The 27,270-nt window shown below is 39.9% G+C and overlaps 1 protein-coding gene across 9 annotated transcripts; it reads right to left on the bottom strand.

Annotated features, from left to right (window-relative positions):
• Positions 1-7,422: 7,422 nt before the first annotated feature.
• LOC121910795 (zinc finger protein 687b-like) lies at positions 7,423-27,211 on the bottom strand. Of its 9 annotated transcripts, none has more exons than XM_042432128.1 (7): positions 25,814-25,900; positions 24,515-24,582; positions 24,263-24,345; positions 17,583-17,749; positions 17,400-17,451; positions 14,735-17,163; positions 7,423-10,573 (listed from the first exon to the last, which is right to left on the bottom strand). In XM_042432128.1, the coding sequence occupies exons 4-7, from the start codon at positions 17,727-17,729 to the stop codon at positions 8,462-8,464; spliced, it is 4,740 nt and encodes a 1,579-aa protein (XP_042288062.1). In that variant the 5' UTR covers positions 17,730-17,749; positions 24,263-24,345; positions 24,515-24,582; positions 25,814-25,900; the 3' UTR covers positions 7,423-8,461. The 9 variants fall into 9 exon arrangements, 8 of the variants coding, with proteins under 8 accessions (XP_042288062.1, XP_042288071.1, XP_042288080.1 ...); XM_042432137.1 differs by having other exon boundaries at positions 24,515-24,577; positions 25,814-25,878; XM_042432146.1 differs by lacking the exon at positions 24,263-24,345.
• Positions 27,212-27,270: the final 59 nt, after the last annotated feature.

A 27,270-nucleotide genomic window follows, 5' to 3' on the forward strand; every position in this document is an offset into this window, starting at 1 on the left:
TTTTTATGTTAATGATGGATCACATCACTACTTGTATATAAAAGATGTCACTTGTAGCAACAAACCAACAGGCAGTAATCACCCGACTGCAGTTCTCCTCAGCTCTAAGGAGCGATTTAGCATCTTTAAGCTTGTTGTTTTGGTTTTAAGACAAAACTTTATTAATTTGGTTCACTCTCAGAGCTCTCTTTGGTATTGTTTCAAGACACAACAGGCAGCAGCACTTGCGGAGAAAAAGCTCTGATAAACCCACTGTAGACAGATAAAGTTAGCAATTAGCCAGTGAACATAGTGGAGCATTTAGCAGCTAAAGAGTCAGATATTTCCCTCAGGATGAAGTTCATAACAGAGCTAAAAACAGATATCAGATGGTGGCCAGAAACACAGTCGCAAATGAATACTAATGGCACCTGTCAGCTCACATGTTCTGCATAACAACTCTGTAAGGTGATAATATACAGTCTGTACGCCAATATGATTACAGCCTGTTACTGCTGCCCCAAGTGGCCAAAAAAATCAGTTCATGTAGGTTTAGCTTGACTGGTACACAAATTACTCATAAATGTATACTTACATTTAGCATCCAGGACCATTATACATTTTGAAAGTGTAAATATCTGCAGCACATTAATTTAGAAAAAAAAATCTAACCTTGACAGATTTCTTGTGGCCAAACAGCAAATTCCTTTGAGCAATGAGGCTAAAGACGGGTCAAAAGTGTGTTAACATGCACTCTAGTATCCTATTTATGATGCAGTTTTTGGAGTATCCCGGTTATGTTTTGCGCCTGTAAACACCTGGGGCCTGTTTCAGAAAGCAGACTTAACAAACTCTGAGTCTAACCCTGAACTCTGAGTTGATGAACCCTGAGATGGGAAATTCCGAGTTTTCGGTTTTGGAACAGCTGATCAGAGTCAGTTCAATCAACTCTGAGTATGTTCACTCTGAGTTAAGTGTGTGCGTGATGAATGAAAAAAGCCATCATCAATGGAGCTCCAATACTACAAGTCACTATGGCAACAGGTAAGTAAAAGGCAGAGCCTCCATTTTAGTCCAGTGGATGTATAGATATTAATGCACGTGTATGCGGACGGTGCACATTTATCTTTAAAAAATGAACCTGAGTCAGAGTGGGAAAAGTGCCAATGAGTTAACACAATAAAATTTTATTCAGTGTTGTCCATTAATTCATTATTTACCAGACTTACATTTCCTTAATGATGATAAAGTGGAATCTGACTGTGTATCAGGCTGCAGCTACATTACATTTTAAATATAGCTTTACTCTGACATGGACAAAACGCAGGAGGCAGCAACTGAAGATGAAAAATATAGTTAAAGATTTAAAAGATATATATATCAAAGACATAGAGACATGACTGTAAGCTCACAGTGTGATCCAGTAATAATGTGTTTGGTGATTTTCACTTGAAAAGGTGTCATGGTTAAAATACAGTAGTTTTTAATATTTTAGATATATTTGTATCTTGGTCTTGCTCACTCATAAATATTAACATATAATCTCCAATATTGTAGGAATTATGTTCCATCAGTGTAACCAATCACATTGTGAGTGATAGAGATAGTTATTCATTGATCCTACATGTCTAAAGCTTCATACCGATATATTAAATTTAAACTGAGATTACACATTATGTGCAGTAAACATTTCAGGTCAGGAGCTGCTCTAAAAAGTGACAGCTGTCTTGTGTGCACAAAGTCACAGTGTTATAACAGAAGGACATGCAGAGGTTTTATTCTGAGCTGAAACTGAATTCACACTGTGCAATATTTAAATATGAAGGCAAAAACTGCTGTTCAAAGAAATGACTGATGCACATAAAAGCGGTAACTTTGAAAAGTCCTTGAGTAACTAAACTAATATCCAACCAGGATGTTTATTCTAACGGACAGTAAACCTCCGCTAATAAATGTGCTTTGATACAGACTGAATCAATGAGGAAATTAAACAGCCTGTCAGGCTCTGTAAGAGGGAGGAGACAGAGAGAAACACAGGGTTTGTTGAAGAAAACCTTCTGGCAAGCAGGTTAGCTTCAGAGATTCGGTAACTGCAGAAACTGACCCCAAGTTTAAGTTAGCTCTCTTTCTGGAACTGAAAACCCAGAGTTTCCCTCATTTCAGGGTGAACAAACTCAGAGTTTTCAGTAAACCAGATCTCTGAGGCCCATTATCCTGTTCTCAGAAACCTGGATAAGACCTTATCCTGGTTTTGTGAAACCTGGATATGCTACCTGGAGTACTCTAATAGAAACCAGATTACTGTTTTATGTTAACACCTTATCCAGGTTTCTGAACATTATTTTTTGATACAGACCCATGTCTAATGGGTGGTGGAAAGATTTTTTGGCAGGCTCTGGTGGACAGCAGTGTAATGCCAGGCAAAGCCTTCAAGCTCCCTTTCAGTGTCATGACCCAGGGCTCTGGTGGTCAATACCTCATCAGTGCCAGAAATAACAGAGACTTCCCATGTCCTACCCAAACAGGTGAGGGTAGGCAGCATTTCTTTGTTTCAAACGTTGTTAAATGACCTTATCGATGCCAAAATGTCTCAGATCTCAAGTACCTGTTCCTGCTGCCTGTGGCTTTTTCTCTTAACAGCCTTGGCTTGACAACTGGACAATATACTGATGCTACTTTGACCATTACGCTACCTGCCGACACACCAACAGGCACTGATGTCACTCTCACTGGAAGCCAAGTCATCCAGTGGCTTTGACTCTAATTACGCTGTTCTTAGATTCTCTGTTCTTACCAAGTTAACCAGACAAATTTTTCTTCACACCTAGTTGGAAAAAGTAAATAGAAAGGCTTTGAAACATAGCTACAAAGCCAGCCACAAAGATGGCTATTGCAGATGCACAAAGTTATATACAAGTATCCTACAGATCTAAATTTTAAGTTTCATGTTCCAATTTCAAAAATCACTGTGATTCATGCATACATTTCCCATCTTTCTTTTTCTGTTCTGTCCAGATTACAGATTTTATTCAGCCTCTGTGTGAAGTGATTAGTGTACTGGCTGATGATTGTCCCCAAGATGTATCTCAGTGTAAACCTTTCCAGTGGGAGCTATCAGCCAACCTTACTGATGGAAACGGCACCGGGGTTAAGAGCATTTCCCTGTGTGAAGGTGGTGGAACCCTCCCTCACACCTCCCTGAGCTCTCCCATCATCCAGGCAAACTACAACGCCTCCTGCTGGTTGCAGATTGTTGAGTTTATAGCTGTTGAAAGTTGGCAATGTGGGCAAGTGCCATCACTCCATTGTACGTTCTGCTGGCCCTCTTGCTCTGATTCTGTCGCTGCCACTGTGGCTGTGCTTGCTGGTAAATGCCTCTGTACTAAGAACTTGAAGAGCTTTGGTTAGGTTTTCTAGTATCTCATGTCTATTCTCTGCATCAGGCATTGGACAGTAGAGGTGGACAGGTAAAGTAAATTTTTTACTCCCAAATATCGATAACAGTATATCAATATCAACCTAAAAATCCAGTATCAGTCAGGCTACATTGAATAGTCTGCCTTTTATGACTGTAAATGATTTAAAACAATGTGCTTCCACTGTGGATGGACATTTTCTACTGGTGGAGGTCTTCTGCCAAGATAACATGCATGCACTGGTTAAGAATTGAATACTAAATGTATACTTTGTCTATTATAAAAAGTAGAAAAATCCAGTTGCATTGCATGGATATTTTTCTCTTATATACTGTATGTTTATGACATGTCAGCCAAAATCTTGCATTGGACAAATATTTGGTTACCTGGACATTTTACTTTACTTTATTTTAATTCTTCCCATTCCTGTATTCTTTCTTCAGAGGTGCTAAAATGGGTATTGTGATTTGAGACGAGGCACGGTATCTGATCAGGAAACAAAATCAACACATGATCTAAACATAAACTTGGATGAACTTCCTTTTTAAATTATATTTAAACACTTTAGCTTAGAAAAAAATATGCATGTCAATGAACGTCTATGGACAGGTTACATTTATATGTCAAATAAATGTTTAATTCTTTCTTGCCCAAAGGCAACAAAAACCTCCTTTTTTAGGGAAACATATATACATAATATAAATATAAATAATATAAATAAATATTGATATGATATGTAGTACAACTGTCATGTGATGGTATTAATATTTGGCAAACAAATCCAATATTCTCAATATTCCCAGAAAATGCGCAGAAGGACTTTCTCTCTGCCTGACTGAATCTTAAAAGAACAGTTAGGGTCATACCCTCAGAGGACAGTGAACCTGTGGGCAGGTAGGATGGATCCCACAATCAGATTTAATTTAAAGTGATATGGCTAGAGTAGGAATTACTACTGGAATCAAAAGAATTATATATGAGAATCAGTCAGTGTGTAGTGAACACACCTTGTCACCAACAGTTTTCTTGAGACTACTTCATCAGATGATATCAGTTTGACTGAAAACTGTGAAAACAGAGTTGGTAGACCATCCAGAGAAACCACAACATTGTTTCAGGACAGAAGCTGCTGTTGACATTTCTAAATCGACTTTTAAATTACTTTAGGAGTAATATTCCAAATGTTCCACTTCTTCCTCTTCATTATACTGGAGTGGAAGAGGTGGAAATTGCAAATTTAAACCCAAACTATGTATATCATGGCTAGACACAAACTAGAGGTGAGATATGTTGATATTTATAGTCCTTTTATTGACAGATAATGCTTATGTTAGTCTGTTGTAAAGTAAAAGTAAAGTAAATCCTGCACTACATTATTGTCCTATATTGAAAAAGACTCCATACATGTTTTCTGAAAATTAATAACAGCCATTTGGCAAATCTTGGTCACAATTGATTTACAATCGTTAATGCTTATATTTTTGTCACAGTAAACATATTCTGAGAAATTAATTGTGAAAAAAGTACTTACGTATCTCTGCGATGTTAAATATAAATTATCTGGAATATTTTTTTTTACTTGACCATTCTGCATTTATTGAATGCCTGTTTTCCTCAATGACAGGAACTAAAAAACAGACATGTTCATTTGACAACTATCAAATCAAGGTCAATTCAGGATACGTACAGTTTCTTGTACAGTTGGGGTTTAGGTTTATACAAAATGAATGGGTCAGTATTGTCATACAGCTGTTCAAATGTAATTAGCACTTGGCAACAATCAAGCTACAAACATCTCTTAAAAACACAAAAAATGGATTCAATTAAAGACAACAAACATCTTGTCTTTTCTGTAATAGAGCACAAAGTTAGACAGAATGACAAAATGAAAATGTTTAACTTTAATGTGCTTCATTTCAACACAGTTGACAGCTTTAGCTGTGCCCCAGTGCTTCTCTATTTCTGGAACAGTGACCCATCCTTTGAAATTGTGTTTAGACTGAATACAAAGCAACGATTACAGATGACAAATGCTTGAGTTGAAGAGATGATTTATTCAAAGGTACTGAGGAACTGAGGCCAGGTTGTGTTTTCTCAAATTGTAAATGTACTGTATCGTTTTGAGTGAAAACAGTGCATTGAGTTAAAGACTCAACATTGTGAATGTACAGTCACATGAATGAGAAAAATTCACACAAACTGGACTTCCTGGTAAGTTACATAATCAGTCTGGCCTACGTCTGGTCTGTAGCATACAAGCAGTATAATCAACCCATTATTGCCATTTTTATAACAGCAGCAGTCAAAAGCAATGTAAAGAAAGAAAAAATCTAAACTCAAACCATTTACATTTTTACAGTTAAATAATACTGTCAATCAAATAATTCTTCATACATTTATGTATCACTAACTGCTGTCAAGATATGGTTGTGTGCACAGTAAAGCTTGTTTGCAACACAGGCAAATCATTAAAAACATCTTCCGCCATCATATAATCATACAGTGCTGCTTGAAAAGCTTGTGAACCCTTGAGAATTTTCTCTATTTCTGCATAAATATTTGATAAGATTTACACAAGTGCTTAAACTAGATAAAAGGAACCCAATTAAACAAACGAGACAGAAACATTAAATTTATTAATTTATTTATTGAGGAAAATGATCCAATCTGTGAGGCAAAAGTATGTGAACCCTTGCTTTCAGTAACTGGTGTGACCCCCTTTTGCAACAGTAACTTCTACCAAATGAATCCGGTACCTGTTTATCAGCCCTACACATCAGCTTGGAGGAATTTTTAGTCCATTCCACCTTACAGAACAGTCTCAACTTGGGGATGTTGGTGGGCTTTTTTGCATGAACTGCCTGCTTCAGGTCCTTCCACAGTATTTCTGTAGGATTACGGTCAGGACTTTGGCTCTGCCATTCCAAAACATTATCTTTCTTCTGCTCTAACCATTCTTTGGTAGATTGATTTGTGTTAGGGTCATTGTCTTGCTCTATGACCCACTTTCTGTTGAGCTTCAGTTCACAGATGGATACCTTGACATTTTCCTATAGAATGTGCTGGTACAACTCAGAACTCATAGTTCCATCAATGATTGCAAGCCGTCCTGGTCCAGAGGGAGCAAAGCAGGCCCAAACCATGATGCTACCACCACCATTTTTCACAGATGGGATAAGGTTCTTATGCTGGAATGCAGTGTTTGCTCTCCGCCAAACGTAACGCTTCTCATTCAAGCTGAAAAAGTTCAATTTTGGTCTCATTCATCCACAGAACATTTTTCTAATCGCCTTCTGGCTTATCCACGTGGTCTTGAGCAAACCGTAGACAGCAGCAGCGTTCATTTTGGAGAGAAGTGCCTTTTTTTCTTGCAACTCTGTCCTGCACACCATTGATGTCCAGTGTTCTCCTGATGGTGGACTCATGAACACTGACTGTAGCCACTGCACAAGAGGCCTTTAGTTTCTTAGACATTACCCTGGGGTCCCTTGTGGCTTCCCAGAATATTACATGCCTTGCTCTTGGTGTGGTCTTTGTTGTTCGACCACTCCTGGGGAGGGTAACAATAGTGTTGGATGTCTTCCATTTATACACAATCTGCCTGACAGTCGACTGGTGGAGTCCAAACTCTTCAAAAATGGTTTTGTAACCCTTTCCAGCCTGGTGAGCATCAAGAAGTCTTCTTCTAAGGTCCTTAGAAATCTCCTTTGTTTGAGCCATGACACACTTCCACAAACCTGTTTTGTGAAGCTCACACTTTGATAATGAAGACGCAGATTTCTCTTCTTTAAATAAGGCTGGGCCTCCCAGTCTCACACTTGATTGTCACCCCATTGATTGAAACACCCAACTCTAATTCCCCTTCAAATGAATTGAATTGATGATCCTGGAGGTTCACATACTTTTGCCCAAACAAATATATAACATTGGATCATTTTCCTCAATAAATAAACAAACAAGTGTAAGGTTTTTGTCTCATTTGTTTAATTCATGTCTCTTTATCTAGTTTTAGGACTTGCATAGAAATCTGATCATTTTTTAGGTCATATTTATGCAGAAATAGTGAAAAAGGATTCACAAACTTTCAAGCAGCACTGTATAATGTCTAATATTTGTTGCCAACATTTTTTTGCAAAAAGGCTATTTTGTATGAGATACACAGTTATACAAGTGTTTCTGTAGTGAACTCACATGGTGTGTGTTCAAAAAGTAACTGGTAATTATTAGTTCAAATAAATTATTAACCTCAAATTTACATTAACCACGTAAAGAGAAAAATACTGTTGAAATGCACATATATTATTGGCTTTTATCCTCATCCTCTCTACCCTGTAAAGAGCACACAGTGCCCCTTAGAAAATTATTTTAAAACAATAGTTCAACATCTTGGGAAATACGCTTATTTGTCTATTCACATAGAGTTACTACTCTCATATCTGTGTGTTAAAAATGGAGCTGGAACCTGGGGACCATTTATTAACTTAGCAAAAAGACAGGAAGGAAGGAGAAACTGTTGGCCTTGATCTCTTCAAAACGCCAACTGCCTACCAACATGTCTTCAAGGGGGCATATTATCCACATTTCCAGGTCTATATTTTAATCTGGGGCTCTACTCTGGAATATCTTTGCATTATCTTAAGTTCAACAAACTCTTTATTTATCTTGTAGTGGCTCTTTACACAACCCTGGTAATAAGTAGGGTTAAGAGGTACTGTTTCCAGTTTAATCTAATCGCTTCCCGGCTCCAGCTCCATACTTAACACACAGCCATGAGTGGCAGAAATCCTAACATCTAACTCAGCAAAAAAGTGAAGAAGCATATTTACCAAAATTTAGGACTATTTTTTAAGCCTCTATAAAAATATAAGAAAAAGATATCATCCTCTGATAAAAATAACACCAAAAAGGCCTGCAATTTCCTATTAACATTTGCATTAGAAAGACATTGCTTTGAGTCAAATTCAAACCAATCCCTTCCACACCAAGTATTCTCACATTACAACCTCTCACTACAGAAACAGAGGTTGTTCTCAGTGGAGCATGGTGGCATCTTGGATGTCCATCGCTCACTGGATTTTATGCACATTTTTAACATGCTTTTTCAGGTGGCCTGACTGCGTGAAGTTCTTAGGGCAGTGTGGGCAGGAATGTGGTTTCTCTCCAGTGTGAGTATACTTATGCCTTTTCAGGTTGTTGGAATCTAAAAATCCCTTCCCACAGTATGGACACCAGTGCCTTTTCTCACCATTATGCCACCTCAAATGCACATTCAGTTCTACTCTCCTTGCAAATCTTTTTTCACAGAGGTTACAAGGGAATGGTTTCTCCCCCGTGTGGATCCGTATGTGGGTTTCCACATCTCGCTTCGCGAAGAATGCCTTGCCGCAGATCTGGCAAACAAAAGGTTTAATTCTGCCGTGCACCATCTGGAGGTGTTTGGTGAGGCCGAAACGGTAGACAAACCCTTTCCCGCACTGCTGGCAGATATGGATCCTACCATTGCGGTGCACCCTGCCATGCCGTTTAAAACCTTTGGAGTCTGGGAAGCTCTTCCCACAGAGTGTGCAAGAGAAGGGTCTGTGACCTGTATGGCAACTGACATGGCTCTCCAGGGCAGCACTGCTACTGAGGACACGACCACATTCCCCACACTGGTTCTTGAGCAGACATCTACCAATGACTAATAATGGCTGTAATGGTGATACAATAGGTGGACCTCGAACAGTGGGGTAAATTACTGTATGATTCTTGGATCTTGGGGAACTCGTCTCTTTCTTTATTGGTAAGAGTGATGACCTCTTTCCCCCCAGTGAAGCTGTTTTGCTGACTGGCATTATAGGAGGAATCCACACAGCTTTAGACGTAAATCTTTTCACAACCTCACAGTTAGCACCATTCTTTGCTATATGGCTTGTTTTTGCTCCATTCTGCAATGTTGATTGATTTGAATTTTTCATTTTTGCTAGCGTCTTTGCTTTTGCTGCTTTAGATAACTTCTTAGCATTCACCAATCTTAAAGTCTTTTTTGGAATGGTAACATCTTGAATTAATCTGGGTCTCTTAGCAGGAGTAGATTCCCCAGTCCTTTGATGTCTGGCACCATATTTAGTCAACTTAGGCTGCCTAGCACTTGGGGTACCAATTTCACCACCATCTGTAGTATTGCTATACCTCCTGGGACTGAAAGAATAAGATTCTCTTTTAATCTGTTTAGCGCTAGAACCATCTTTAGTAGAGGTGTATCTTCTAAGGCTGACAGGAGTCAATTCACTGGAAGACATTTCAGGGCTACTGCCATTTTTAATCAAACTCGACTTCCTAGGTCTGGCAGAAATAGATTTGGTCTTTTTAGGGCTAGCATGTTCTCTAGCTGATCTAGATCTTCTAGGGCTGGCAGGTGTGGATTTAGTCTTTTTAGGGCTAGCACTATCTCTAACTGAACTACAGTGTTTAGGACTCACAGAGGTGGATTTTGTATTTTTAGGGGCTGTCCCATCTCTAGTTGAACTAGTCCTCCTAGGACTCAGAGAAGTTGATTGGGTCTTTTTAGGGCTAGCGTTGTCTTTAGCTGTACACCTCCTTGGAGTCTCAGAACTGGTTTTAGTCTTTTTAGTGCTCACACCTTCTATAGTTGAACTAGAACTCCTTGGGCTCACAGAAATGGATTTTGTATTTTCAGGGTCAACAACATCTCTGGCAAAACTAGACCTTCTATGACTCACAGGAGTGGATTTACTAGTCGCTCTTTTAGGGTCAGGATTATTTTTAGATAATTTTGACCTACAACTGACAGATGTTGGTTCACTAAAAGTCCTCTTCGATCTGACACCATCTTTACATAGTCCAGATCTCCCAGGGCTAATGGAAGTGGGGTCATTAGGTATGTTTTTTAGAGATGTAACATCATCTACATGCAGCTTATTAAGACTTACAGGTTCACTAGGAGTGTTTGTCTCCTTTTGACTGACATTCTCCAATCTAGGTTTCTCAGGGCTTACAGGGGTGGTCTCAGTTTCTTTGAGTAGTTCTGTATTTGTTTCAGTTCTTCTAGCTTGCAAGTGAGTTTTGAGGTGACTTCGGAGCCGGGCCACAAGGGAATTTTTCTGTAACTTTCTCTTGTCATCAGCGCTGGTCTCTGAACAAGAAGCTCTGGCATCTGCAAAGTCATTTGTGGATGCCTACAACAAAAAGGAAAAAAAAATGAGCAAAGACAAAATACATTTCAGAGCCCTAACAAAAACTCAAACACTGATGTGCACACAGGGTCCAAAATTAACCCTTTTCACTCATCTGCCAGTGGCAGGTAAACTGAGAAAATGTCCCAGCCAAAAATATTTTACCATAATGCCGCATCAGCATCAGTTTTTAGTATGCAAACTCATCTATAGCATCACTTCAAAGAGACAATTTATGAATAGATAACATTGGATTTACAACTTTTATTCTGAGCTTTGTCAATTGAAAAAAAAAAAATCAACACTATCAATTTAGCACTTTAGCACATACTTTTCCAGTGCCACAAACACCTTACAGAAACATGAAGACAAGAGCTTTAGCTGAACCAAACATACGGTACATACTGAGTACAAACTTTGTCTGTATGTAACTCATATACTATTCTCTTACACCTCATCATCAGACATGCCAACATCATGATTTTTATGGAAACATAGCTTAACAGCGGCGTCCTTCATAGCGCCATTGAGCTACCAGGGTGCTAGATCCTCAGGGCGCATACAACAGCTAATGACTCTGGTAGGAGCAGAGGTGGGGCGTGGGGGACTGTGCATTTATGTTAACAAAGATTGGTGCATGAGCAATGCAATTATCGAGAGGCACTGCTCTGCTAACCTAGAATATATCATAGTTAAGTGTAGACCTTTCTAACTGCCCAGAGAGTTTACATCTACTGCTGCAACTGCAGCATATATCCCTCTGGATGCTAATGCTAAGCTTGCAATGAAGTAATTGCATGCTGGCATAAGCAAACAACAGACTACACACTCAGCTGATGTTAAGGTGCTCTAATTCTTATATAGTGTTAGGGGAGGGGTCATTCTAGTATGACTGTTACGTCATTGAGCCACCATTTCAGGCACGCACCAAAAATCCTGGTACAGAGGATTCTGCTTCTGTTGGCTCTGCACCAGTTATTGGTATTGACAGGGCTTCATGCTAACTTTTAGGTGCGCATAAAGAAATTTAGGAGCACTGTGAAAAATGTTCAAGTAACAGAGTTAATTAACTCAGAAACGGGCTGACTTCGCAGTTTGTCATTCACACCAAGTCATTACCGTGTCTTACTGCCTTTAGCCCATTGCCAGCTATCACCTGCTGCTGTTTCTGCTGTGTGTGGGTGTGATCAGCTCTTTCTCAAACACTCAAATTTAAGTACACCGAGGGCAGCCAGGCAGCCTGATGCAAGATCTGTATTCTGAGAGAACACCGTTTCTCCAAGGGGAGTATCAATGAAAGATAACAGTTAGTTATTGGTTACTGAGGCTACAGTTAGTGCCCTGATATTTATTATTATCTATCTGACTATTAAATAGTAGTTTTTGGTTGTAAAATTTAGGTTGTAATCTTTACTCGCACACTGTGCTTGTAAATTATTTTTCCGGTTGCACATGTCTGTTATTAGGGGCAAATGTAAGTGAAATACTCGCACTGTAGAGCCCTGTATTGATTTTATTGCCATCCTGTGTTTGGTGCCGTAGTTTAATGAGCGAGACCCTGATACTTTTTCACTTTTTTTGAATGTGTTCTCGATGCAAAAATTGGACAGATTCGGAAAGGGTGATGCTTCAGTGCGTCCTCACTGGGAGAGCTCAGGAGGGTTATTCAGTTATTGCTGCTGAGGCCGATTTGGATTATGATACAATGAAATCGGCTATATTAAGAGCATAAGAGTTGGTCCCTGAAGCATATTGGCAGAAATTCTGAAATTGGGTAAAGGGTGATAAGCAAACAAATGTGGATTTTGTCTGTTATTTGACTTCCAATTTTCACCATTTGTGCCCAGCTGTGGAAGGTGATACTTCTGACAGTCTTTGTGAGCTGACTGTGCTAGAACTGTTTAAAAACACTATCCCTCAACACATTGCTACATAAGTAAATGAGCAGAAGCCCTCCACCGTGCTCAAAGCAGCTGAATTGGCTGATGATTTTGTGTTGATGCACAAGGGTGTTTTTTTCAGAGACACACTCTTGATTGAAATGATGGGGATGATAATTGTGGTAACTTCCTTGGTGGTGCAAAAATTTCTGCCTGGTTCCTCGAGTAAACCTGCTTACAAGATAACCTGAGGGTGCCAGAGTGTGCAATTACTGCCATGGGAAAGGTCACTGGAAGGACAAGTGTCTGCTGTTGAAGCCGAGAGTTAAGCCTCATTCACCTTTGCGTCGTTTGCCATTGTATACTCAAGCTATGCTATGCAGTTTTGGAGCAGAGACTGTTGTCTGTGGATCTGAGTACTGGTTCTGGCCTGATTTCCAAAACTGGTTCTCGTTTTAAGCCATTCATTGGCGATGCCGTTGTGTCCTTGGTTGATAGTGAGAAGCATGTACTGATTAAGCTGTTGCGTGACACAGGCGCTAAACACTAATTTATTGTGAAGTCAGTACTGCCCTTTTCACCTGTTACAGAACAGGGCATTCACTGCTTTATATTCTTCCAGCTGTTTTGAGGGAGGACTGGGTGGAGGACCAAAGGGCTGATCCATCTCTGTCTGACTGGTGGGATGAGGCTTGGCCGGTTGAAAAGGGAAGAGAGAAATTGCTCATGGTTAATTTGTCCAGGGAGATCTGCTGAAGAGAAAGTGGGTGCCCTGTGTTAGCAACTTTGGCAGTGAAGCAATTTTTCAGATTGTTATGCCAAGTAACTTCTGTGATATGGTGTTGCAAATGGCGCATGGTAGTTGTGGGCATTTGGTGGTGAGAAAAACTTATGATTGTGTCCTGTGGTATTTCTTTTGGCCTCGGTTGAAGTGTGATGTTGCCAAATATGTCAAGATGTGATGTAGTTGCCAGCTCATTGAGAAACCGAGTCAGGATGTCGAGCCTGCTCCTTATTGTCCCATTCTAGTTATTAGCCAGCCGTCTGAGCATTTGACCATAGTTGGGTAAGTGGCACAAAAGAATTTGGAAGCATGTTTTTTTCTGGCTAAGAATGGGCCTTTGGGGGTGACAAAAATATCTTTTTGTTAAACTTTGACATGGTGTGTCTCCCTTTAGTTTTGGCCACTTGAGACCGGTCACAACAGTGGCAAACTAAGCTAAACATTTACAGCAGCTACATATGGACAGCTTTTGTTTTAGCTTGTTCATAACAGTTTGCTATTAGCCTAACCAGCATGCTATGGTTGTGTAAAACATGCTGGCGGTAGATGAGGGACTGCAGACAAAGCAGTTGAAAATATCGCTTTTCTACATGTTTATGCTTGTTGAACAGGCAGTTTGATAAAGTATTGGCTTTTTACTCAAAGGTTTTATTGGACCTACAGTAACGACTGTAGAAGTCGTCAATTCTTTCACATCACTGGTTCACTGTCTCCACTGCAGCCTCTCTGCTCTGCTGTCCACTGTTTGTGTGTGGAGGACAGAGAGCTACCAGTCAGTTGCTCGAAGCAGAGGATGAGTGAGTGGTTTGTGTTCTTATGCACAATGTGAAATTTCAGTAGTGGAGTTCATCATTTAGCAGCGGTGCTGCACCGCTGTTGAAAGCATATAGGGGAAACACCCGGTGTGCACTAGTATTTACTAGTGCTGGGAGGTATATATAAACCTATATAAATGCCCAGTCATGCAAAAAAAAAATACTGTGATATACCGTGAAACCACCCAAATCGTAAAAAATACAGTGACACAAATTTTTGGTCATACCACCCAACACTAGCCTTTCAAAATTCAATGTGCGAATATTATGTACAAATTTTAATATTACATGGTTGGGATGCTCCGATAAAAATGTTTAGCCCAAATTCAGATCTGAGTCATTCAACATTGAGCACCTGCAAGTCCAGATCCAACTGGAAAATTGACTTATGGGGGGTGTACATTATGAAAATACATTAACATTCAGTACCTTACGTAAAAACATATTATATAGTAAATATTGCATAACTTAAAGTAGTGCTTAACTGCCTAGCCGCTGGGGTGTGCATTATTACCTTATCAAAGGGTGAGGGTGTTAAATCAATACTGTCACAGCTCATCTGTTCATCTTCCTTTAAGTACCCATTGTAGTCTGTCTGAATGTTCAGTAACCAGTGCAAACATTTTTAACCCTCCTTATAATGATATTACTACACAAGACTGTGGAATGTTTACTACTACATTACCTTTTTTGGGGCTTGAACTACAGGTGACACAGCCAACTGTGCAAGGAACTGGGTTTTAGTCATCTGCAAATGAGGGTCAGCTATGTCTTTGGATGTGATGGAGGATAGCTGTACGAACTTAGCCGATTCTTTCTCTTGTATAGGTGGCTCATTTGGCTGTACACAATCTTGCACTGAATTGCTGATTATTTCTTCATCCAAACTATAAGTAGGTTCAATAGCTGTACCAGATACAGCTGAAGATTCAGTTGTGCTGACAGCTATTGCTGATTTCTCCAAGACTGGTGCCGAGACCTTGGATGGTGTAGATGGCTGCACACAACTGTTCACAGGTGCTGCATCCAAACTAATGCATGTTTCAGAGGATAATGATGCCTTCTCTTGAATATCATTTGGCTCTTCTGACACCTGAGAGGCACATACAGACACAGTGACAGAAGTTTTTTTTAAATTGGGACAAATGTCAGTTGATAGTGCTGGCACCTCTGACAGTGAGATCGTTTTTTTTGATGGTTGAGTTGACTTGACCACAGATGATGGTTTCTCTTGTGTGGTACCTTCAGAAGATCCATCTGAAAGCAGTCTTGAGATCAAGACTGATTCCTTGGTTGACATCGGAAATGGCAGCCTGCTTAATTTGACAACTGCAGAGAGCTTCTGTTCAGTGGTCAGTGGGGCCTCTGGGGACACAGTGATTGGCACTACCCCAACTGACGATGTTGTAGACTGTTGTTCTGAAGCCATTTGTGAAATGCTTATCTGCTGTGATGAAGAAACCAACAGTGGCCTTGACACCTTGACAGCAGCAACTGGTTCAGCAGACTCCTGCTTTGTTGTCAGAACAAGTGTTTTCTGTGACTTCTGTTTCTTTGATGCCACAGCTGACACCTGTCTTGGAATTATAATTGTTACTTTGGGGTATGGTAGGGTTCCTGACTGCTGGTGTGTTGAACTAGTGCTTGTCTGAGAAGTCACAACAGGATGCGATTTCCTGGAGGTAACATATATCGTTTTCTGAGAAACAGAGGAAAGGGGAGGTGTTCCAAGGGGAAGGCCTGCAGCTGTAGAAGCTGGAAGTGAATTATTATTCTGTGCATTAGCAACTTTTGACACAACAGTAGATAGCTGTGTTGGGGACAGTGCTGCAATTGTATGTGACATAAGTGAGGATGATCTTGGCACAACGATTATTTTATTTGGGACTGTGTTACTCAGTGATTTACTGGGCATTGCCAATGTTATCAGAGGATGGAGTGGGTGCTGCTTAAGTGACACACTGGTTTGAGTTGCAGCAGTTGAAGATGGCGGAGATGTAGTAGTATTGGAAGGGGTACCTGCATGCGGTTGTTGTGGTTTGACAACCTTAATATGGGACTGAGTTTTATTTGATTCAATGGCATCTGTAGTCTGTGAAGCATCACAAGGTGTCTCTTTTGTTGTTTGTGTTGTTGTGGACATCTCTGTTACATGTATATCTACTGCAACTTCTTGAGTTACAACAGGAAGCGGTGGTGTCTGTGGTGGGGATCCAGGAGTAAGTAAATCAGCTGGGACCTCATCCACAGTTTGTAAGGTAACCACACGAGGAGCACACTGGATTTGTGGTGGTGCCATTCCTTGTGGGGAGGAGAATGTATTTTTCACTGTTGACTGATTCATGGCTTCAACTAGTAGCATTGCATCCTGAAGAGTTACTGAGGTACAGTGTTCTCTGTGCTGAACTGATGGTGCTTGTACTGGCTCAGCTGATGGGGTCTTTAGAGTTTCATTTGCAGATGAAACTTCGGTGGGTGGAGCCTTGAGCACCTCCTGGTCTGTTGGAACATCAGTGAATAGTGTCTGATGTATTTCTTTCACTGGCTGTTGCAGATGTTTTGCTTTCTTTGGAGGACGTCCTCTTCCTCTTCTACGGCATACTGACAACCCAGGCTTGGAACTAGCCTCTCTTCCTGTCGAGCTACCTTTTAATTCTTCATGTACTACTTCTTTGTTTAGCGGTATGGTCTCTGCTAACTGTTCCTTTGTGAATTGTTGCACAGTAACATTCATTTGTTTATTTGACATTTCATTCGCTGGTAGTTGCCTTTCTTCATGTGGTTCAACCTCTGATAGTTTCTGAGCAGCCACCAATGGTTGTTCTGCAGATGTTACAAGTTTACCCTGTGTCCTTATTTCTGATATCTTCAGACCGACACCAGACTCTTCTTCCATGACATATTTTACTGCAGCGATTGAAATGACTTGTGAATGCCCTGGTTCTGATAATTGTTTCTGGGCTTGTAAATTGCTATCCATTACCGAACACGGTGGTTCCATGGCTACTCGGGTCTCTTCATCTTTTTGATGTAAGGTCATTTCTCCATTTGAACATTCCTGATTAATGAGAAGCCCCTCTGTTTCGGTTCCACACGCAGAGGCCTGTGGTGGATCTAGGCACAGCAGTGACAGAGATGTCAAGGACAATACATAAGAAAAATGCTATAGAAATGTATAAAAATATGTAGCTATGAGATACTTCACTTTTGCAGAATATAAAACAATGATTTAATCTTATCAAAATTCTAAAGTTTATTATAACCTCACAAACCTTACTTTCTTACAAATTATCCAACTGAAGCTGCATCAAGATTGTTTTCATTATTTTCAGTCAGTTTTAATTTCTCACCTGCATTATCACTCAAGCCTTGCCTGCAGACCACAGTGGGTTCAATTTCCTCCTGTACCAATATAAACCACAGAGAAGAAGAACCATAAGATTCCTGAAGAGGTGTGACACAAATTCCAATGTGAGGAAGAGAAGACATAAAATGGGGAAATAACTTTTTTTGCTGTCAAGATACACACGCACTTCTTTTTTGACAAGTGGCATCAGGGAATTTCTCTCTTCATAGTCCTGATCCTTTTGAAGACATTGCTCCATCTCCTCATAACCACATTGCTGCTCTTGGTTTTGCCATGATGAGTGCCTCAATGGTTGACATTGCTCCACCAGCATGGTACAAAAAGGAACAAGGTCTGTAAAGATAAACCAAAAAAAAAGACAAGAAATTGGTTGGACTATGGTTCCTGCAATCTTTGAAAAAAATGCTATAGTTTAAGCAGCACATCCCCAAAGGCAGATTGGTCTGACTCCTGTTAAACACATTGAAAAAAAGCCTGCTGATCTACAAAGAACTAGTTTGCCAGGTTATTACAGAGTCAAAGGGCTTAGATGGCAAAGACCAGGGATGAGGCCAGATGTAGAGGGTAAAGGATGCATACACATGCACACACAGAAATCATGCATACGCTATTTCACACACAAACTGTTCTTTTAAAAGACCTCAGTGATGTGCAAATACTGTTGCACAAATCTTTCAACATTTCATACTACTGGTAATCTGCATTTATACTCAACGCTGGGGAGTCTAATTTATACAATGCAACACTTAACTTGGATGTAGCAAGGCGTCACATGACCCATTGGTTTACATTGGAGCTGGTTTGAAGCGTAGAATTGCTGCTTACGGTCAGCGACATCTTTTCTGTTTGGAGCCAGGAACTTCCAAATACGGACTCTGGAATCACGCCCCGCTACTTCAGACTGGACATAATGCGAGATTACATGTTCACAACGTCACATATTCTTTTTGAACGGAGAAAGTACCAGTGTAAAACCGACGGTTTGTAGCATTTATGTTGCTGGACTAGCGAGTTCTTAAAGTCTGTTTATAGTGATTGTGTTAGAGTCAGTCAGCCCTAAAAGTGTTTTGTTTGTCCAGTTTAACCTGCAGGAGTTTCTGAAAGCTTGTGTAACATGTTTTTCTGCCCCAGAGGAAATAAATTCATGACGAGTGAAAACAAGTCCAAAGCATCTTCCAGCATCTCTACTGCAGAAATAGAATATGTCAAGCTGCCAAATACCACTGTCACAGATGATAAGGAGCTCAAAAAGACAAACAGGTAGTCTTATCAATGCTAACAGCTGGAGAAAATAATTAACCTCGAGGCTCCTCCATTGAAATTTTAAGGGGCACTATCAAGCCACCTTGCAACACCCTAAGCTACATATCAAACAACAAAATGTAGCCCCTCTGACATGTGTGTCAAGTTTCATGAGTTTTCAAGCATCCCAACCGCTCAAAAACAGCTGCCCGTTTCATGGCAAATAACGTGTTGCCATGGCAACAGCTTTTGATGAAATCTCAAAAGCTTCACTTATCTAGCACCATCAAGGTCTTACAACTTAGCCTAGCTGAGCAAATTTGGGGTGGATCTGGTTAACCTGCTGGGAGTATTAGTATTAGTAGTAGTAGTAGTAGTAGTAGAAGTAGGTAAAAGTATGAGGCCTATAACTTCTTGTCGCCAGTAGGTGACGCTATGAATATGATTCAATAATGGCCTGTACATGTCTTCAGACCGGGACTTTTATCGAAAATGTGAAATCTGATCTGACAATGTGGAGTTGAGTTACAACAGTTTTATGTTGTTTTTTTACATGCCAAAACATCTAATTTGCCACATTGCCTCAGCAGCGTCATTCAATGAAAACTCACAAGCTTCACAATATAGCATCATCATTAAGGCTTTTCTGACCAAATTTGAGGTGGATCTGGTCAACCTGCTAGGCAGAGATCATAAAAGTACAGTACCTGTAACTTCCTGTTGCCAGTAGGTGGTACTATGTCTATGACTCAATAATGACATGTAGATATGTTCAGTCCGGGAGTCAGGCATGAAAAATTTGGGGTGATGTACATTCAGTTTTGAAAACATTGCATCACAGAGTTTGTTAAAGTACAACGTCTGAAAATGGCAAAAACTGCACAATATCACTTCCTGTGTCCACTATGTACAACTACTTATATGTCATGTTGCTGTATATTGTGTGTAGACCACATGATGTTAATTTCATGTAAATTGGATGACGTTTGTAACATAATGCTGACTTCCTGTCACCTGACATGCATATGCATTTTCATATCAAGGCAGAAAATTACCACAGCCAAATGGCCAGTGCTGTGGATGCCCAAGAGTGTGGCCGTAATGCCCCTTCTACAACTACCCACATAGCCAGTTTGGCATGCTCTGTTTTGAACTGGCTGTTGTGCCTTGAAGAGAAAGTTGCAGATTCCCGCATTTAGAACTACATGTGATACAGCAAATAAACAAACTCTGTCCGCTGGACATCACCAGTAGTGCAAGATTTTTCCCACTCCTGCAAATATATGTTTAACTTTAACATAAACATTAACAGCTAAACCGCATCTTCCATTGTTGCTAACTTTGGAGCTAACGCCTTTCACTTTTCCAGCACCTGGGGAAATAACAGATGTGACTTTTCTTGATCTTGAGAAGCTGCAGCATTTATGAACTGACAGACTGTAGTATGTACTGTACATTTACTGCCAGACTGACAACTTACAGCTAACCTTTTCCTCTGCTCCACTCGCGTTCACCATCACTTTTCTGCCGCTCGCTCTTTCCCGCATTACTACGTAAACATATTACCCAATGCCATATTCCTTAACGGAGCTACGCTACCAATAGTTTCCCAGGCAACGACACAGAGGTTGACTCACGTATGGGAACAAAGCTGCACAGAGTCTCCCAAATGCTGTTGATTTCCAAATGAATGGATATTTGGCAATATTTAAAGTACATTAAAAGTATTTTTTGGCCGGGCGAAAGAGAAACACTGTTCAGTAAAAAAAAAAAAGGACAGTCTGTCGGCTGTTACATGACTCGCAGCTCTCATACAAGTCTCTCCTTGAGAAGTTTCTTATCAGTGTGTTTAATCTTTAATGTGTAAGAAAGTGTTTTAAGTCATTTTTGTGACTGCTCCTATGATCTCAGACTCAAATGCTAATAGTTGCATGAGTGTTGAAACTTAATTAATTTTAATCACTCTTGATCATGCCCATTTATAGACTTTATTTTATCATTAAAATATAACAGTGACAATTAATATAATGAATTGCTCACATTTAAAAAAAATATCAATCAATCATACTGCATTTTGCAAAAAAAGTCAAACATTCAGCAGTGTTTCCCCTAGAACTTTTTTCAGGCCCGGTGGTACGCACCGAAAAAACCCCAAGGAGACGAGGCACTCACATTGCGTCAAGAGTTTCCCAGGCAACGACACAGTGTTTCTGAACAATGCCACACAGAGGCTCCCAAATGCAAATGATTATTGATGTCCAAATGAATAGATATTTGGCGTTATTTTTGGCATTAAATAAAAGATTTTTTTGGCCCAGTGGGGCCTCTCGTTGGCCCACCAGGCCTGTACAATTATAGTGGAAACACTGATTCAGTGTACAATTTTAAAAAACTCTGTATTGTTTTTCAATACACTGAATACTAATTGTTGATTGTATACTATTTTATCTTCATACAATGTAATTATCACACTGTTATTGCACAATTGGTTTTGGCCTTGGTGCCCTACATTTTGGCTGCAATTGATCGAAGGCCAAAGTGGCCTTACCCTAAAAATGACTTAATTCCTGGCCTGTCATATATATCAAACAGTGCACAAAGGAGTTAAATATCAGTTAAATATACACTGACCAACTTTGAAGTTGCTCTGGCAAAAACTGCACAAAATAATAAGTGATAAGTATAATAATAAGTAAATAAAAATGGCTGACTTCCTGTTGAACTTAGGGTACGATGCTTTTTTTAAAAGTCTGGACATGATACATGTGCCTACCAAATTTCGTTCATATACATCAAATTTAAAAGGTAGGAGCTTGGACTTTGACAATTTGCAGGGGGCGCTATTGAGCCATTTTGCCACACCCATGCCAAATCAAATATCAAGTTCCGCCACTTCTGACGCATGTGCAAAGTTTTGTGAGTTTTCAAGCACCTTTATCCCCTCAAAAATGCCATTCTTTTGGAAGAAGAAGGAGTAGGAGTAGGAAGAGAAGGACAAGAAGAAGAAGAAGAACACAATAGGGCATTCGCACCACTTGGTGCTTGGGTCCTAATAATAATTTCTTTACGTACAACAGGGCCTTCACACCACTCGCTGATCGGGCCCTAATGAATACATTCCCTGAATACACCAATACAGGCCTGGAAGAGTAATTAAACCTGCAGTGCAGAACTTTTAGCCTACATATAAATGAAAAAATGTTACATTCAAGCTCTCGTCAAACGAGTTCACACAATGCTGATTAAGCCTATCACTGCCAGATAAATCTCTTCACAGTATACAGTTTTTAAATCTCATGACATTCTAGCGCTGGACGTTTGGCCATTAATCATGTAGCTCTTCTAGTCTTTCCAAATGTTATCGGACTGAATGGATTAAAATAAAATACATTTTAGGGCCAGTGGACCCTCAAAACATATCCGTTTTTACCGGTGCTCTCTGTGTGCCTTCAGGATGCGCATGAGAGTGTGCTGCATGCCTGTGTCAGGCTGTATTGAGACCAAATCAGATTTGCAGCGCACCGCTGCATGGTTGAGTGGAGAAAACACTGGACAGGACTAAAAAACCCAGCCCTCTCACCACCAGTCAAGGAGAGAAAATGAACAATTTTGGAAATTACGACTTTGTTTTTCTTCTCATTTACAAACAGACTGCTCCAACCTGGATGGACACCCTCTCTTCTTCCGATAGCTCACTACCTCTTAATTCATAAATTTTGGAAGAAGCCACATTCGTCTGAGTGTACCTCTCCTCCTCTCTTCTTTTTTTATGCACAATAAGTGTCTGAATTGGTCAGAAATGTGACTAAAATGTGTAAAAATATGTATCTGGACTTATCTAACCAATGTTTACTTTCACTGTGTTTTAGAACTATTAATTAGATTGATATTATGGAAATTCAAACTCTTGGTTTATTTGATATTAACCAATGTACGTGTATTATTTAGCTATGGTTCGATTGCTAGCATAATGCTTTCTTAATAGATTTAATTACAGATTCAAAAATTAAAGTTTATTGATTTTATTCTGTATTTGATGTGGTTAATCAATATTACAATTTCAATGTAATACTGATAAACCAACATGTCTATCAACACATCAATCTGTTGATGACACTGATGACAGAACGAGTGAGTATTCAATTTGCAAGCGCATAATTTTCAGATATCCGATAGGAATAAAATTATTTCTCTTTAAAGTTGGAGGCCAGTTTTTCTCCACACAAAGTAATTAATTAGTAATCAATGTGGTTCTTCAAAGAGTGCCAAGGATCCTCTTCCTCCAAAAACACGCCTCCTAGCTATAAGAAGTTTTGCAACTCTTTGTCTGCTTCTTCTTCACTAATGCCCTTTTGATTGTTGCTCTTCTTCTGCTTTTCGCCTTGCTGACTACTGCTGCTTCTGCTTCTGCGTTCTGCGTTCCTCTCGGCCGTGCAGCCGAGATGGCCTGGTATTTCTGCATTGTTTTTTTCTATGACTATGAGCTGAGAGCTCTGGAAAGAGACTTAACTAAGAAGCAAAAGACTGCAAAGGTGCCCTAGCCACAAGCCGAGCCATGCCATTTGGCATTTGAATAATCTATTATTTTTATAATCTCCTATTTTTATTGTGTAGATAAACTTTTCATGACTTTTCCAAGGACCCTTCTGATTAGTTTAGAGCTCCATGCATCCAACTCTGCAGCCTGCCACTGAATGCACTGAGACTGAGACACCTCTCTGCTTTCTGTGTGTCCACTACAGGGCCTCAAGGAAGCTCTTCATCAACAGTCCTTCATTACCAAGGAAACAGTTGGAAAACTATCTATCATGCTTCTGTCTAATCTTAATTAATCAATGGACTAACCTCTAACATCAGCTAAGCTGGCATAATATGATTTCCCTCCTATTTTGGATCCCCATGCTTTAGAGAACACTAGGCTCATGCTTTGGTCATTCTCGCGCAAGGCACCGGGGGTAGCTCTCCAGAGATGACACGCAGGCTATGAGCATGCACATAGGCATTTATGCTCAACATGTTGATCGATGTAGTATTCTCTGAAACACCATGGGGTGTACAAACAAAATATTCTGTGAATAAGCAAGAAGTCAACAAGTGTTACCTGAACAACATCATTATCCAACATGGCACGCTGAGGGAAAATTTATCTGCTTATGGCTATTAAACCTACAAAAGGTGGCGCAAGAGGAGATGGTCTCTCCATCCCTTACATGTCGAGAGACGTCTCGATGCGGAATATAGCCATATTGACGAGAAAATGCACTTGAGCTACTTCTGAGCATGTCCATGTGCAGCAGACATGCTGCACTGTTATAATAGGGTTAAGTAAAGTACTGTTGTAATAAAGTGAAATAAAGTCCTGTTACAATAAAGTGAAATTTAAGTACCGTTATAAGAAAGTTAAAGTAATGTTGTAATAAAGTACTGTTGTAATAAAGTTAAATTAAGTACTGTTATAATGAAATGAATCAAATAGAACCACTGGTGCGGAAGTGTAGTTGCTGTGAACTTGAAACTTACGGTAAACAGAAGGTCGACAACAACAGTTAGCTGTTAGCGGAAAGTTAAACCGTTACCAGTCAGATACAAAAACACAGGCCTCACCTCACCCACTCGCCATCAAGAGTGGTCTGGATGGACGGGCAAGTGTGTGCGACATATGAGTATGAGTTTTTTTCTTTCTGTGTCTGTGAGAAAGAGAGAGCGAAAGAAGCAAAATGCCAAAATGAGTCTCATGTCGGCAGCTCAAAAAAAAATTACGTGACAATTTGTACTCAATGTTCACAATATAGTCATTTACTACATCTCATGTAGAACAAGCCGCGATACATCAAGTATATTTGATATATCACCCACCAGTTGTTGCGGCGCTTGATCGTGCATCTCTGAATCTTTGTTACTAGGCGCATGCTGGAATGGCTGTCCTAGGTCAAACATCGAGAGACAGACAAGCGACAGAAATTACAGTACACAAATGCAATGTTTGGCGGTACATCAGCATTTACTACTGTTGCTAGGGAGCCTACTTTCCTTTACTTCTGCTCTCTTTATAGTTGTTCATTTTGACTGTCTTTACAGCACGTGTTCCCTTTTACTTATTGTCAGAAAGTGACCACACAACAAAATAGCAAAATAACTTTGTAACAACTCTTTTCATGTCGTGATATGCAGAACAAAGTAAACAAAACCCGGAAATGGTAACAGAGAGCATTTGTTGATTTATGCTTATTCACAGAATATTTTGTTTGTATGCTCCCTGGAGTTTCAGAGAATACTGCAATGAACAACACAAGCAGCACCTCTGTGCATGGTCGTAACTTGGGGCCATCTGCGGAGGCCTGCGCCAAGATGTCTTGTGGGAGTACAGAACCAATCACAGTGTTTGTTTATAATAACTTCCAGGTAAAAAAAAACACCCTACGTCATGTACATACAATTTAATGACAGGAGGCAAAAATAAATGTCAGTTCAAGCAAGTAAAGTAGTAAACAAAGAAGCGTATGTAAATAAGCATAAGTATAGGCAGTACGTACTAAAAGTAATTAAAAGTAAGCATAAGTAAGTATAAATGAGTAAAGCAGGCGTCTTCCCACTATGACAGTCTGCCACCTGTTAGTCCAACCGGCGGTGAGATGTTGATGTTAAATTTGATTTATCAAAGACACTAGCAAAGCAACACAGTTCATAAAATAAGCACTGAAACGTCAGATAGGTCGGACCACTGTGTTTAACTATAACTACATCTTAAAACATTCCAGTCACGGCTGAAAATGACAACAGCAGTAAAGAAGTTTGCCGATTTCACAATCTCCGCAGTGCAGATCAACTGCCAGTTGTCTTCCCGGAAGTGACTGTTGTTGTTAGCGCAACGTCACGGTGATTATATGGAATATAATCATAGCTATAAACAAATCTAAAAGACGCGATGACGTCATTTTTGGCGCGCGCACACACGCGCCGGGGACACTGCGTCAAGCATAACCTAGCTTAAACTAAACTACCGATACCTTAATAAGTGGACGTGCTGTATATCACATATTTCATGAAACACGAATACACACATAATTCTGGCTAAAACCTTCACATAGCATCATCAGACACTGACATTAGTTAAGATGACTTGGCTCGTGGTGACTAACGGGCATCACAACTCACCACATTGAACAGCTGTGTCACGTTTCTCAGAGCCGTCTATTGGTCCTGGAGGAGGCTCCCTTTCTCCTGTATGAACGGTCGGTTGGCTTTTCGCATTTTCGAATTGGCTGCATCTTGTTTTGAGGTCCTCATTCTCCTTCTTGATCATGGATATTTCAGCCTTCAGCTCGTCGACCATAGTTTCGAAAAGTTTCGTCGTCTCCGCGACAGCACTCCTGAGCATGCTCTCCATGACAGAGGCGTACTTCGTCTGAAAATCGTCCGCCGACATCGTGGTCCGGTTTACCATTCATCCGACTTTCGATACGGTCCACTTTGGACAGAATATTTACTGTCGGGTTATTAACAGCATGGTATTAGGAGCTGACTTAACATGGATTCTTCCCACGAACAGACGCGGCCCCTGCTTTGTGTGACGCACATCGACCGAGCAGAGTATCCGGTGATTACGCTTCTTCTTCGTCGTCGTCTTTTTTTCGTTTTACGGCGGGTGGCCGTAAAACCAGCGTTAAGGTGCATTACCGCCACCCGCTACTGGCGCCTGAACCAGAGTTATCTGTCCCACGAGACCAACACAACAAATAAAAATAAATAAATGAAACAACTATATTTCACTGAACATTAAATTCTTTTGATCAGCCCAGTTTCGTTCAAATAATGAAATAGACTCCGTAACCCGATAATGGCAAATACATTTTTACACCTAGTTCTTCCACTGCAGCGTGTTATTAAGTCTGGTATGTCTTACTCTCAGTCTTGTTAAGATGTTTAGCTGACCTCACTTTGCCCACTTCTGACTGAACTGCATAAAAGTGTCGTCCTGTGTTTGCTGTTTCCCAACTGTGCTGCCACTCTTTAATGATGTTTCTTTTGATTATTCCTTTTGCTTCAGATTTACTGAGTGAAATGTCCACGATCTCCTCATGTTTCCGTGTCTGTTTTGCTAATGCATCCAAAATTTCATCGCCATTTATCCCTCTGTGAGCTGGTGTCCACATAAATGTTATCAAAATATTCATATTTTTAAATCTGTACAGAGTTTCATATATCTCATTAAATATATCCTGGCTACTGTGAGATGTAAATGACTGCAATGACATGAATGCAGAACATGAATCTGTACAAATAATCTTTTTATTTTGTAACTCTTCTATTCACTGTAATGCTGTTGCAATTGCCATCATCTTGACTGTGTAAATGGAGAAATTATCTGATGTTCCTCTTTTAACCGTAACTTGTAAGGCTGAGAGCAAAACCTGTGCTCCCTGTATTAGGATCCTTGGAGCCATCTGTATATACTGGGACAATGTTTGATAAAATGTTTGTTACCTATCCTATATGGAGAGCTGAAAACAAATTTTGATTTTACAATTAAATGCTTAAATAAATTATTATATAATAAAATGTTGAAATAAATAAATAATTATATAAGTTGATGCTTAATTGTCACCACAAAT

Source organism: Thunnus maccoyii, chromosome 2, assembly GCF_910596095.1.
Source record: "Thunnus maccoyii chromosome 2, fThuMac1.1, whole genome shotgun sequence".
Classification (NCBI taxonomy): domain Eukaryota; kingdom Metazoa; phylum Chordata; class Actinopteri; order Scombriformes; family Scombridae; genus Thunnus; species Thunnus maccoyii.